General features: G+C 37.4%; 1 protein-coding gene and 1 pseudogene across 1 annotated transcript in view; one reads left to right on the forward strand and one right to left on the reverse strand.

The window, feature by feature from the left end:
- Positions 1-13,068, forward strand: part of FAM126A (family with sequence similarity 126, member A) — a 59,275-nt gene that overhangs the window by 26,411 nt on the left and 19,796 nt on the right. Inside the window, exons 7-9 of the mRNA XM_006832220.1 lie at positions 3,435-3,551; positions 6,676-6,763; positions 9,370-9,529. Coding sequence (XP_006832283.1) covers positions 3,435-3,551; positions 6,676-6,763; positions 9,370-9,529 — 365 coding nt within the window. The remainder of the gene's footprint in view (positions 1-3,434; positions 3,552-6,675; positions 6,764-9,369; positions 9,530-13,068) is intronic.
- LOC102821720 lies at positions 7,360-8,931 on the reverse strand (annotated as a pseudogene).

The raw sequence follows: 13,068 nt of genomic DNA on the forward strand, positions 1-13,068 counted from the left end.
GAAACCCTGTACAGAGCTGCTGTGAGTTAAAAACGACTTGAGGGCACTTAGCAGCAGTATTATTTCACAAAAGGGGGTCACTTAAACACCAACAAAGGTGAGGGGTACAAGGGAAGGACAACAGTTTGTAAATGCAATCACATGGGATGCTCTGAAAAGCCATCTTTGCATTGTTCCTGGGTCTAGCTCCTCCTCCTTTGTTACTGACTCTGCAGCTCTGTCCACAGAGTCCCCAAACTCACCTCATGACAGCACAGCGGTGGATACAAGCCCCGAGGACTTAAACGAGAAGGAGGAGGTTGTAGGGGAAACAGAGAATGAGAGCGATGCACCCGCTAATGAGAACAGTAGGCTGACAATGAGGTGGAAGAGGAAGAAAGTGATGGTGGGAATAAAGATGGAGATGAAGATAAGGAGGCCGAGGCAGTTAAAGATGATGATGATAATGATGATTTTGACACCAAGACGCAGAACACCAACACAAATGACTAGACAGCAAAAAAGGAAAAGTTCATCTTAAAAAAGGCCACTGTGACCTATTCACCCTCCATTTCCCGTCTCAGAATCTAAATGTGGTCACATTTGAGTAGAGAGAGTCCCACCCACCCACTTTGGTCAGCGCCACCTGCAGATACATGTGCTCACCACCCAACCCAAACCACAGCGTGGATTTTCAACAAGACAGACAAAAGAACCCAAACTTCCAAGGCCCTGCTTTTTTTCTTTAAAAGTACTTTTAAAAGGAAAATGTGTTTGTATTTTTATTTACATTTTCTATTTCTGTAACTATTGTTAGGGGTCAGCCATTGTTCATGATCTTAGATGATCAAAGCAGCCTTTGGAGCATTCTCTGCCCTACTTCTGACTTGACTTGTGGTGTGACCATGTTCTTTATAATCTCCAAGGAGAATAAAACCTAAAATAATAATAATAAAAGCAAAAACCGCAACAACAGAAACTACAATCTTAGTCCAAGCACTTCAGTAACTTTTGTGTTTTGTGCTTAGCTGTACTCTTAAGTAGTTGATTTGTATGAGATGGTTAAAAAAGGCCAATAATAAAAGGCTTCCCCCTCCTTTTTTTTTTTTTTCGTTTCTTTACTTATTTAGACCCACTTGATGTATGTGTGAAACAATGTTGTCTAACTATAAACTGGAATTTTATTTTTCTGAGTTGTTCTCAAAACAAAACAAAACCAACAACAGGTGCAGGAACCAACATTTCAGAAACATTGGTTTATGGAGGAACTTGATACAACAGTTTTCACCTGTAGAGCTTAACATACTACAAAGCCCAGGTCCTACTCTGAAGTAGTATATTAAATGGTAGGACCCAGGTGTTTTTTTTAACTCTACAGATGTTCTGATTCATAAGAATCACTACAGATGTTCTCCTGAAACTACTGACGGAAAAATCAGGAAAAGTACATGTGTTGTTGATTTCTGTCCTAACTGTGTAAGTCTAATGGACTGCCCTCTACCATAGTGATTTTTATGTTCTGGGTAGAAAATTGCCAATATTCCAATATTATGTAACCAGGAGACTAGAGAATTCTTTAGCAAAGATCCCAAGTAAATGATGGCTTAACAAAGCAAAGAGATACAGATTATTTAAAAACTAGTTGTAGTGTTCGGCCAAGGAAGATTGCATCAGAAGCATATTAGGTGAATTCCATGCCATAAGAAAAGCTTAATTCTGTATGAATATTTACTGGTTGTAAGACAAGAGGGATCAAGATAAATAAGTCAAAAGACTTGGGCCATTTGGCCACAGAATATGATATAAAATAATTTATCATTGTCTTTTTTTTTTTTTATGGTGGGTGGCGTTAGATTCCTTTTTACTTACTATATGCACAATGGTTTGAAATTCAGTTATTCATTTCTTTTAACTTCTGGGTCCCATGATTATCACATATTTTCTTTAGGATGTTTTTTAAAAAAGATTTTTATTGCGAATTGAGTGAAAGTTTATAGGCAGTACATCAGTTTTGCATTCAACAAATCATATCCTTTGCTTCATCTCAGTTACAATCCCCTCTCTGCAACAAGATTCATGCTGCTTCCTTCCTGTGGTTTCTGTTTCCATTCCACACATTTTCCCATCCCTTCTGAGCTTTGTCTTTAGGATTTTTAAAGTGAATAGAAATAATTAGAAAGCAGTTTTGGGTAACCAAGCTAAGTGTAGTTCATATCTATGGATAGAAATTTGGGTACAGAACTATGAAGATATGTAAGTCACAAACAATTATGATAGCTAAAGTATAAGACTTTCTTGAGTATTTAAGTACAAGTGCAGGTTGTTCTGAAGAAATAGAAAGAAAGTGAACAAGCCTTGTTATTACTAATTCACCTCTTTGTCCAAGTGACAGTTGTTTCAGATGGCCATTATTGATGATGATTAGGATTGATTGTGAAGATTGCCTAGATGATTAACCAGCTCATCTAAGAGGGAGAATACAGAAAAACAAGCATTAAAAATATCATAGAGTATCTGAACTAAGTTCAGTGGCAAATGTGTCACATCTGTTTTTTAATCTTCCATTTGTAATGAACTGTGGAAACAATTAAGATAGCCTCGGACACACCCCAGGCCTCCAAAGAAAGGCCTGACAATCTACTTCCAAAAATCAGCCGCTGACAGTCCTGTGCAGAGCAGAGTCCACCTCTGGTGCATACACATAAAAAGGATCACCATGCATTGGAATTGACTCAGTAGCAACTGGACCACACTGGATATGTATTAAAAATAGAAACGTTATTTTTTATTTCAAAAGCAGTGCATATTGACCGTAGAAAATTTAGAAAATGCATATAAATATGAAGAAAACAATAATGCACTGGACTGCATGTATCTCCTAAAACCAGAGGTGTTTTCATATATAGCAAAATAAAATTTCAAACTTAGGAAAGTTAACATTAACTAATACGGCCGCTATCCAAGTAATATTCCATTTTCTAATTTTGCTGTGTTGGGATACTTAGCAAAAGAGACTTTTTTTCTTTTCTTTTCTTTTCCTGGGAGCCAATCCATTTAGCTTTCAATGTATTTTTAGTTCTGCCATTAAAGCTGGCCATCTGGAGCTGGCCTTTCCTTTATGACATTTTTGAAGAGCAAGGGCCAATTGTTGGGTAGATGGTTCCTCAGTTTGGGTTTGATTGCTATTTCATCATGATCAGAAAGATCATCAATTTACTCACCATGCTTTGGAACACTGTAACTACTCCAGCTGTAAATAGTACTCACTGAACTCGGGGCTCCTTTGCGCTTCAACTTGTTTATGGTAACGTTCTTTGAATTAATTTGTTTTTGTTTCATAGATCCTAGGTTTGTTTTGAGAGCATACCTATTACATTGTTGGGTTTAAATATTATAGAAATAGAATACATCAATTTTTGCCAGTGTTTCAAATATATTTATTTTGGTCTTTCTAGAATCTGTGTTTGTGGATATCCTCGACAACATGTAAGAAAATACAAAGGTATAAATAGCAGGATACCAGTTTCTTCAGAATTCATGGTGCAAATGTTAACAGGGATTTATTTTGCCTTGTAAGTTTATCTTATGTACAAAGTAAGCCTTTGGTCTTTTAGTTTATTTTTATTACATTATAATGTCAGTGTCAGTACATAGCATAATCAGCATATTTTCATGTGAAAGTATGAGTCACGATCTTGGTAATAATTTTATTATTTAAATATATCTTAAAATTCTGAAGGATTTTTGATTCAAACACTTTCTCATCTTTCTTTAGTTCAACGACAAAATGGGAATTAGTGAAACCTAAACATAACTCATATTTCCTTTCTTTAGTACTGTTTCTTTCCCTATAATTTCCAAATAGCCTTTTTGTCCAATGAATATCTTTGAATACTTAAAAAAAATAAAAGTTTCCAAAAGTTTTAGCTTAAAATATTTTAGAGCTTCTTTGATCAGAAATAGTTTACTTTAATCTTTAGTATAGAGTCCTGGTGTGGTGCTGTAGGATAAACACTGGAACGCTAACCACAAGGTCAGCTGTTCAAACCCACCAGCCGTTCCTCAAAAACCGTATGCTGCGTCTGTATGACTTGGAGCTGACTCAACAGCACTTGATAACAACAAACTTCAATATCGATGTTCTGTCATACCAAATGCTTTACATAATAGTATTTTTCTTTGAACTTTATCTTTTACTTTATAATTTTTATTGCATATAACTTTCTATATTTTGCATTGTTTTTATGTGCTACTTTAATTTTCACTAATAGGTTATAAGCTCTTTGACTGAAGGTAAAATTTATAATCTACAGGCCAAATCTACCTTTTTTTATTAAGTAAAATTTTGTTGAATCACAGTTATGACCATTTGTTTTTCAGATTAGCTATGACTACTTTCTTGTCATGATAATAAAGTTCATGAAGTACTAGTGACAAAGCCTAAAATATTTATTATTTAGCCTTTTAAGAAAAGGTTTATTGATCCTTATGCTAGACCATTAATATTTTCCCACAGCCCTTAGATGCTCTTATCTGTTTTATTTTCTCTCCTTTTGTGTGTTTTAGTTTGTGTAGTTTCTATTGGCATATCTTCCAGTTCTCTGATTCTTTTCTTGTCTGTGTCCAGTCTGCTAACGAGCCCCTTGTAGGCTTGCGTCATTTGTTACTGTGTTGTTTTTTAGCTTTTTCATTTTACTCTTTATCAAATTCCCATTTTTCTGTTCTCTATTCATGCATGTTGCCCATCTTTTATACTGGTGGTGGCGGTGGTGCGCTGTGGAGTCAGTTCCGACTCATAGCGACCCTGTAAAGGGTTTCTGAGGCTGTATATCTTTGTCCCGTGGATCAGCTGGTAGTTTTGAACTGCTGACCTGAAGGTTAGCAACCCAACTCATAACCACTATGCTACCAAAGCTGCTCTAATATATTAATCACAGTTATCTTAATTGCCTTAATAGCACCAACATCTGGTTCATCTCTTAATTTTGTTCTTTTGATGTTTTATCTCTTGACAGCGTTTTTTCTTGCTTTTTGTATGTCTTGTAATTTTTAATTGATCATGATTCTCTTCATAAGTAGGGCAGTAGAGACTGAGGGCATGTCTTTATACCTGGAAATGGTCATGCCATTTTTTCTTCTAGGGTACTCATGGTTGGATTTTGTTGTTGCTATGGTTACCTACCTCAAACTCTTCTAGTGTTACAGGGCAGTTAAGGTGGAGACTGGATTGAGGGGTTTTTCTCAATCTTCCTGATCCCTCCTCACTGTTCATATCTCTCCCTGTCTGCCTGCGTCATAGAAAGGGTCTCTCTCCACTAACAGTAGACTATTGCTTATTTCTAGGTGTGTACTAACCTGGTGGGAGGGAGGGGAGCAGGGATTGTTCTCTCTTGTCCCAGTGTAGTCTCAGTCTCAGGTAGGACCTATGTTCTTGGATCTCAGGTGTGGGGGGTTTTCAGTGATTCTGATCTCCCCCAGTCATATGAGACAATGATCTCATTACTGGGTGATTTCCTGATTAATTTCATTTTATTCCCTCAGAGCCATAGGGTCTTCATCTGTATTCTAGGAGTGAAACTGTTTGTGACTTTCCCCAAAGGCTTAACACTGTTGTTCCATAGGGAAGAAGAAGCTGTGAGTGGACTTGAGTTTCCCATATAGTGGCCCCAGAGATTTTTATACTCTTATGGCTAGCCTACATTTGGCTTTGAACAATTGTTAAAGGGTTTAGCTGAATTCTTGTTATTCACTTGACTTGCAGCCCATCTGTCCTTAGAGGCACCTGTCCACCCTTAGGTTGGGTTGTTGCCTCCTTGGTTGCTCTGGAACCCCATCTCTTTGATGGGTTCATAAAAACTTATGATTTCGTGGATTATCTGGCTTGATCTTTTTTTTGGGGTAATGATGTTCCTTTCATCTTTCTAGATATCACTTGCACTCCACCTAATTGGTATTTCTAAATTTTTTTAGCAGATGGTCAAACCAATATATCTATACATTTATCATTTAGTCAATTATTATGAAGAATTTATCCATTTATATATGCAATATATGCATATAGTATTGTATATGTCTGTATACAGGGGGATTCAAAAGGCTTGTGGAAAAATTCCATCATCTTTTAACTCAATTTTCCCATGAGCCTCCTCATATACATATACATATACATAGATACTTACTTTTAACCTAATGCCTCTCTGATACTTTCAACATACATCATGCACACTTGTAAATGACTTAACAGAATGGAAAGAAATGACTATTCAGAATACCACAAGCCACAGTAGTTGTAGATTCTCATAAAAAACTGTGGGAGTTACAGAGTAATTTGACCATAAAATGTTCTGAACATTATTCTAAGATATATAATTTGTTATGCTCTGACTTGCTTTGAAAGTATAAAATGCTTTGAAATTGTCTTAGGTTTTTGATTTCTGGTCTATTAATAGAGGTGTTCTTTAGAGAAGAAATGTACATCTATAAAATTTTCTTTCCTATTAATAGGCTTTCAGATACAATTGAATGGAATTCAAAGATTTAAAAATATATTTGTAAGGGGAGTGAAATGCTCAGCAATATTAATATGATTGGTTGTTTTCCTCAGTAAAGATAGTTTCTAAGTATGTTTTGTTTAATTATATAGAATTGATTAAAAATAATAAGGCTTTTAAAAACTTAATGTATTTAATTTTACAGTTATAATGGAGAATGGGATCTAGCTCAAAAAGCATTGGATGATAATATATATAGAGCCCAGCTGGAGTTATATCCAGAGCCACTGCTGGTAAGTGGATCATTTATGTATATTTGATCAGGTCAAGTTTCTCAATTTAGGAGAATAAATTTAGAGTATGGTGCTATAGGATAAACACTGGACTGCTAATTGCAAGGCTGGCCGTTCAAACCCACCAGGCCCTCTTGGAAACCCCATACTGGGTCACTGAATTGGAACTGACTCAACAGCTCTTAACAATTAAAACAACCATTCATAGTGCATTAATAAGTCATTATAATCAGTAATTCAAGCCCCAGTAATACTAGGAAAATATACACTGAAAAAGGTATATGTAAAAAAGTTTGAAAATTTTCATTATACTAACTTCCCAAATATCTGATAATCTTTCTAACTTTTTTTTTTGGAATTGAATCTTTATTTACAGTCCACAGTAAGATATGAAATTCCACACAGAAATAAGAAACCCAATGATAGGAGAGGCTTCATACAGTATGTACAGTTTGGAACTGTTCATGTATAGTTTCGTTGTAAAAAGTGCTACATAGCAAATCACATTTATAAAGAATTCTTAGTAGAGAAACAGTAAGACAAACTTATACCAAACAAAGTACACAACAAACAACTTATGACTCAGCTGTACAATCTTAAAAGTTAAAGGTCCCAGGAATGCCATCCGGAACTTGGAAGGCATACCCTGCAGAGGTAGTTTCTGGCACAACATTCTGATCTTCTTCTTCCTCTACAGAGAAGTACTTCTCAATCAGACTCAGTGAAGCCTTGTACACAGACTCATTTTCATCCTTTTGCAGAGCTTCAATTTTGTCCAAGCCTCTGCATTCTTCAATCATTATACTAAGTTTCTCAGTTTCACTTATTTTCTCAGCAGCTTGAAAGATACTTGAAATGGCATCCAGAATAACCAGAATAATTTCTGTATCCTTTGCAGTTAAAAGGTTCATCAGTGGTTCTATTATGCCACAATGGACGAGATATACAATCTGTTCAACTGTTCCACCACTTGTAGAGTTGGTCACAGCCCACACAGCTTCTTTTTGAGTCTTGAAGTCTGCCTTAGAGAGAATGTCAACAAGGAACGGGACTAATCCATAATTCACTACTTGTTGTATCTGGTCCTGACGACCTGCTGTAATGTTTGACATGGTCCATGTAGCTTCCTTCTGAATATTAGTTTTGGGATTTGTTAGCAGGCTGGGAAATATAGCAAGTGCTCCTGCATCTATTACAACCTGAGTCTGTTCATCTGTCTCAGTGATAATATTCCCGATGGCTCTTAGTGCAGGAGTCACAATCGGCAGCTCAGTGGCTCCTAGAAGCTTCACAAGTTGGGGCACAACTCCTGTCTTCACGACCATCTCAATCCATTCATTTGGACCATTGGTAAGATAGGAAAGAGCCCAGCAGGTATCTGCCAATACTTCTGGATCATCGTGATGCAGAAGACAAACTAAAGTAGGGAGAATCTGCTCAACAGCATCTAATGGGGGTGCAGGATTCTTGTTTCGACAAAGATTTGAAAGTGTCCATGTAAGATTCCTCAAGTATCCACATGCTAAAGATGACATATCAGGAACTGCAAGTAGAGCTAAAAGAGGGTCGACTGCACCATACTTGATAACCAAGTCTCTGAAAGGTGAACCATCACCTGCAATGTTTCCTAGAGCCCATACAGCTGGTTCACTGATATGAGCATGAGGAGATGCCAACAGAGAAATGAATGCTGGGATAGCACCTCCGTCTACCACAGCCTTGGTCTGTTCTGATGTCCCAGAAGCAATGTTAGTAAGTGCCCAAGCAGATTCAAACTGAATGGGGCTACAGTCAGTTCTGCCCAAGAAGGATACAAATTTTGGAATCAAGCCAGCCCAGATTATGTTGTCTATGGAAAGCAGTTTCCTAGCAGCTTGAGTAGCTTGGAGCTGGCTTTCCAAATTGTTGCTATTTATGCCTTTGAGAATGTCATCTACAGACCAATTTACAGTACCCTGGTTGTTGCGGTTTTCCTGCAGTGGCGAAGTAGCATCATCAGGAAAAGAGCTTACATTTCTCCTTTTCAGCATCTGGTCATCCTTCTTAGCTTTCCTCAGTTCCACATTAACTTCTATACGGCGCCGCCTCATTTATGTACTGTCTTTTCCCTTGTTCTTGAATCTGTTAAGCCGGGCAGATGGTAAATTAACATTCTCATTGGTGGACATGATTGTGAAACAAAAGTTGCAAGCTGCGGAGCAGGTTCAGGCTTCCACAGAAGGTGGAGCGGGGCTTACAAGCTGTAGATCGGCTGCCCTCCGGAATCGTCCAACGCGGCTCAGACCGGAGACCGTCAATCTTTCTAACTTTTAAGCATGTATTCCTTAACGTAGTTTATCTGTGTATATTGATTAGCATTATGAATTTGGGAATCTAATTTTGTATTTTGAAAATGTTAAGTTCATCACTTACATGCTTTTTTTTTTTTTTTTACCATAAGTTTCCTAGTTTCCTTCTGAGCTCTTGATCTTTGTAGTATCGTCTTATGAAATATCTTGGAGAGAATGTTCAATTGGTAAATAGGTTAAAACTTTAGCATCATGTTTGATCTAAGTGTATAATAATGAATCTATTAATGCCATTCTTATTATTCTTTTTCCTCTTAGGTTGCTAATGCAATAAAGGCTTCATTGCCTCATGGTGCCATGAAATCTAGTAAAGAGGGCACAAGGTGTATTCAAGTTGAAATTACACCGACTTCCTCTAGAATATCAAGAAATGCAGTAACCAGCATGTCTATAAGAGGTCATAGGTGGAAAAGACACGGTAAGAAATATATAGCTCTTCAAATTAGAGGAGCCTTGTTGACTCGATCCTGTTTTCTCTATGCTTCTGGTGGTCTAACTTCAAGCTTTAGTGAACAGTACTGTAGGGACCTGAAAGACAGAACTATTGAGTCCCCCTAACTCCTCCTAAACTATATCCAGGACTGCTAAAAAGTGGAACTTCTTAAGTTACATACATAAATGAAAAATTATTTTAAATTTTAAGTTCAATAGAAGAGGAGAGTAGGAAAAATGCCTTTTTAGATTTTTTAGACACTATATGGAAACATTTCCTACCTTTTCTTCATTTTCAATGACTTTTTTCATTAGCAAACTTGTGTATTGAGATAAGAAGAAACTTTAAGCACTTTTTCTGGACTTTCTACTGAAGAATGCTGTAGTGTTGCTGCAACTTTAAGTGTTACTATTTTCTTGAAGTTAATTTTCTTCCAGGATTGTTGTTTTTCATTTGTTTTAATACTCTTGTTTGACCGTTTTATTTTATTCTTTTAAAATTTTACTGGAAGTTAATTTTGTTCACCTTAGTTTTCTCAATATTTTTCCTATTTCTTTACCTTCTCTTTTTTATTGTTTATTTAATTTCTTGTTCTTATTATAACTTCCACCCACCTAGAAGTTACAATAGTAGCATGAACCCCTGTAAGAAGAAGATTGTTATCACCTTCCTCAGAACGTAACCACTGGATGGGAGCAAGAAATCACTTTGTCCCAAACAAAGGAATAAAACAAACCCTGTTCTGTTTTCTTCTTTCTGTAAAGTGAATGAAGGTGGCAGTTCCTTTTGTGATATTAGATGTTGGTAGTCTATGATCCCTAGAGAAAATGGGAAAGTGAGAAGAATGAAGTTATTTATGGTGAAATAGCAAGTTCACGATGAGAACAGTAGTCCTTGTTCCCACTCAGGGAATTTAGAAGATAGTATGTCAAAAAAGAATGACATGTAATTATCCAGCTAAGCAGCTGATCATTTTGAGTCTTTTTCTTTTTAAAAGTTAGTACAACAGTTCTTGAATGCACTTTAGGAAAGCATGAGAGAGTTAGTAATGTTTGCCGTTGTTGTTGTTGTTATGTACTGTGGAGTTGGTTCCGACTCATAGCGACCCTGCACAGGGTTTCCGAGGCTGTAAATCTTTACAGGAGCAGAACGCCTCATCTTTCTCCCGCGGAACAGCTGGCCTTGCAGTTTGCAGCCCGATTTGTAACCACTACGCTACTAGAGCTCCTGCAATGTTTGCCATTAGCAAGACAAATTATAGTACTATTTAAAACACAGAGTTTAAAACTTCAGTTTCTTCCGTGAACATCATGCTATTCAATAGGCTGCTTTGCAAATAGAAAGTCATATAATTAGATATGGCGGTACCCTAAAGATTTTCTCTTTTGGAATTAATTGGTAAAGTCAGGCACAGAGACAATAAGGCAGATCATATTAATCATTGTGGCCATACATTTTTCTACCCAGTTTTTAGAGAAAGAGAGAGAGAATTTATAGGAAATTTTAACAGAAAATGCCAGAATGAATTTTAATTCATTTTCCAATTTCCCTTCCTGCTATTTAGGTGGACATATTGGGAATTAGGGAATAAATGTAGGTCTTACAGTTATAAGAATCTTGAACCTTACTTGTGTTTATGCATGTATGTGTGTGTGTGTGTGAGAAAGGATGCATATGCGTGTCCATGCATGCATTTAACAAAATGAGACTCTCTGTACCTTGCAATAAATTGGAAGCCATTTCCCAGAAATATTTTGTAGGACAAAAAAAATCCCCCAAACAAGATAAGAGGATACTTGAGTATATTGTATCTGTTAAATTCGTACAGACTTTTTGGTTCCATTTTGGGTACCACATGAAGCATTGGTACTCTGAGTGTCTGGGGGCTTCAGCTGCATTAAATTAACATTCCTTGTCACCTTTTCCCCTTCAGTTATTCATCATTAGCAACTCTAGGGAAACCCCTGTTTATGGTAACAAAAACCACAGATGAAGATCCAAGAGAACAAACTATAAAAAGTAAATCAGATGCATGGAGCAGATACAGAATTCACCTCGTCAATGGTGTGAATTCCTTTTATTCAAGTGAACTCCAAAATATCCCTCATCAAAGGCCCTTCTTATTTGCCTCAACAAGTAGACTACATTTTCCCTTTGCAGGGTAGTCTTGGCTTTCTTTTAATTAAATACTTTCTTCTTTCCCATATTTATGGTTTTGCTTCCTATTTGCATACTTTATTATTCTGGGCTCATTAACTGACATAGACTCCTGTACTATATCCTGTGGGAAAGATGGGTTGCTTTGTTATTGTTTTTAAATATGTAGACCTCAAATTACAAGTGTATTGTATTCCAGAAATGGAATTGACTTATGTATTTCTTTTTGCAAAAAGTTAAAAGGATTACAGATTCCAAGGTACCCCCAGGGCATATCTATAGAAAACAGCATCTGAAATTGCACCCTGGAGGGGGCACATCAAGGAGCAAACTCTAAATTGCTCCCTCCCCCTAATCTGAAGATGAATGGGCATTGATAGCAGTGAGGGGTCAGCAGAAATGCCTTCCGCTTGCTGGTCCAGTTCCCTCAATCAGGTGCCTTTCCTATTTGTGGTGCCCGGGAATGTCATTCCACACCTCATATGTGGCCCTTGGACTTAACACCTCTGCCCTCTGCTCCTTAGGCTCTATGCCTACCATGCTTGAGGAAGGAAGGATATTAGGCTACACCATGTTATCAGAAACTGCTCAGTGGTACCCTGCAGTGGCGCCCAGGACCCATATCATACCTGCTGTACCTTCGATAAATCTCTCAGTAGCCCGCAAAAGCTTTTATAGCTCATGTTTCTGAAGCATGTTAGTTCAGTATATGAATGTGTGAGAACAAATGTAGACTATCTGATGGATTCCCATCTTAGCCCTTCACCACACCAGCCCTCAGAACAGGAGTTCCTTACCAAGGAATATGTAACTCTAGAGATGAAGACTGGGATTGGAGGGATTAAGGCAAGGGTAGGGAATGTCTGGCCCATGGGCTGTATTGTTGTTGGTAAGTGCCATCAAGTTGGTTCCGACTCATAGCGAACCTGTATCGAGTTTCTGAGGAGTGGCTGGTGGATTTGAACCACCGATCTCGCAACTCAAACTGACCTCATGGTCCTGCAGAACCAGGACTCCAAAGTCATTTGGTCTGGCCCTGCCAAGACAACTGCAGTTCCAGCCATCATTCTGATTCAGCAATCTGAGGAACAGCTGGTGGGGTTTGACTGTTGACCTTGTGGTTTGCAGTCCAGTGCTGATCCTACAGTGCCACACCAGGAGTCCTAGCCATCACGTCACATAGTTAATTAAATATTTGGCCAAATATAGGAGGCTAATTTTTAAGTTGATTGATCATTTTGTATGGCCTGTGAGTAATAAAAAATTTGGCAGAAAAGAGATTCCCCAGTCCTGGACTAAGGCATAGTCTTCTTTTCTCCCCTTTATCTTTTTTTTTTTTTTTTTTGAAATAACAAAGGTGTTTTATT

Source organism: Chrysochloris asiatica, unplaced genomic scaffold (assembly GCF_000296735.1).
Source record: "Chrysochloris asiatica unplaced genomic scaffold, ChrAsi1.0 scaffold00006, whole genome shotgun sequence".
In the NCBI taxonomy this organism is placed as follows: Eukaryota; Metazoa; Chordata; class Mammalia; order Afrosoricida; family Chrysochloridae; genus Chrysochloris; species Chrysochloris asiatica.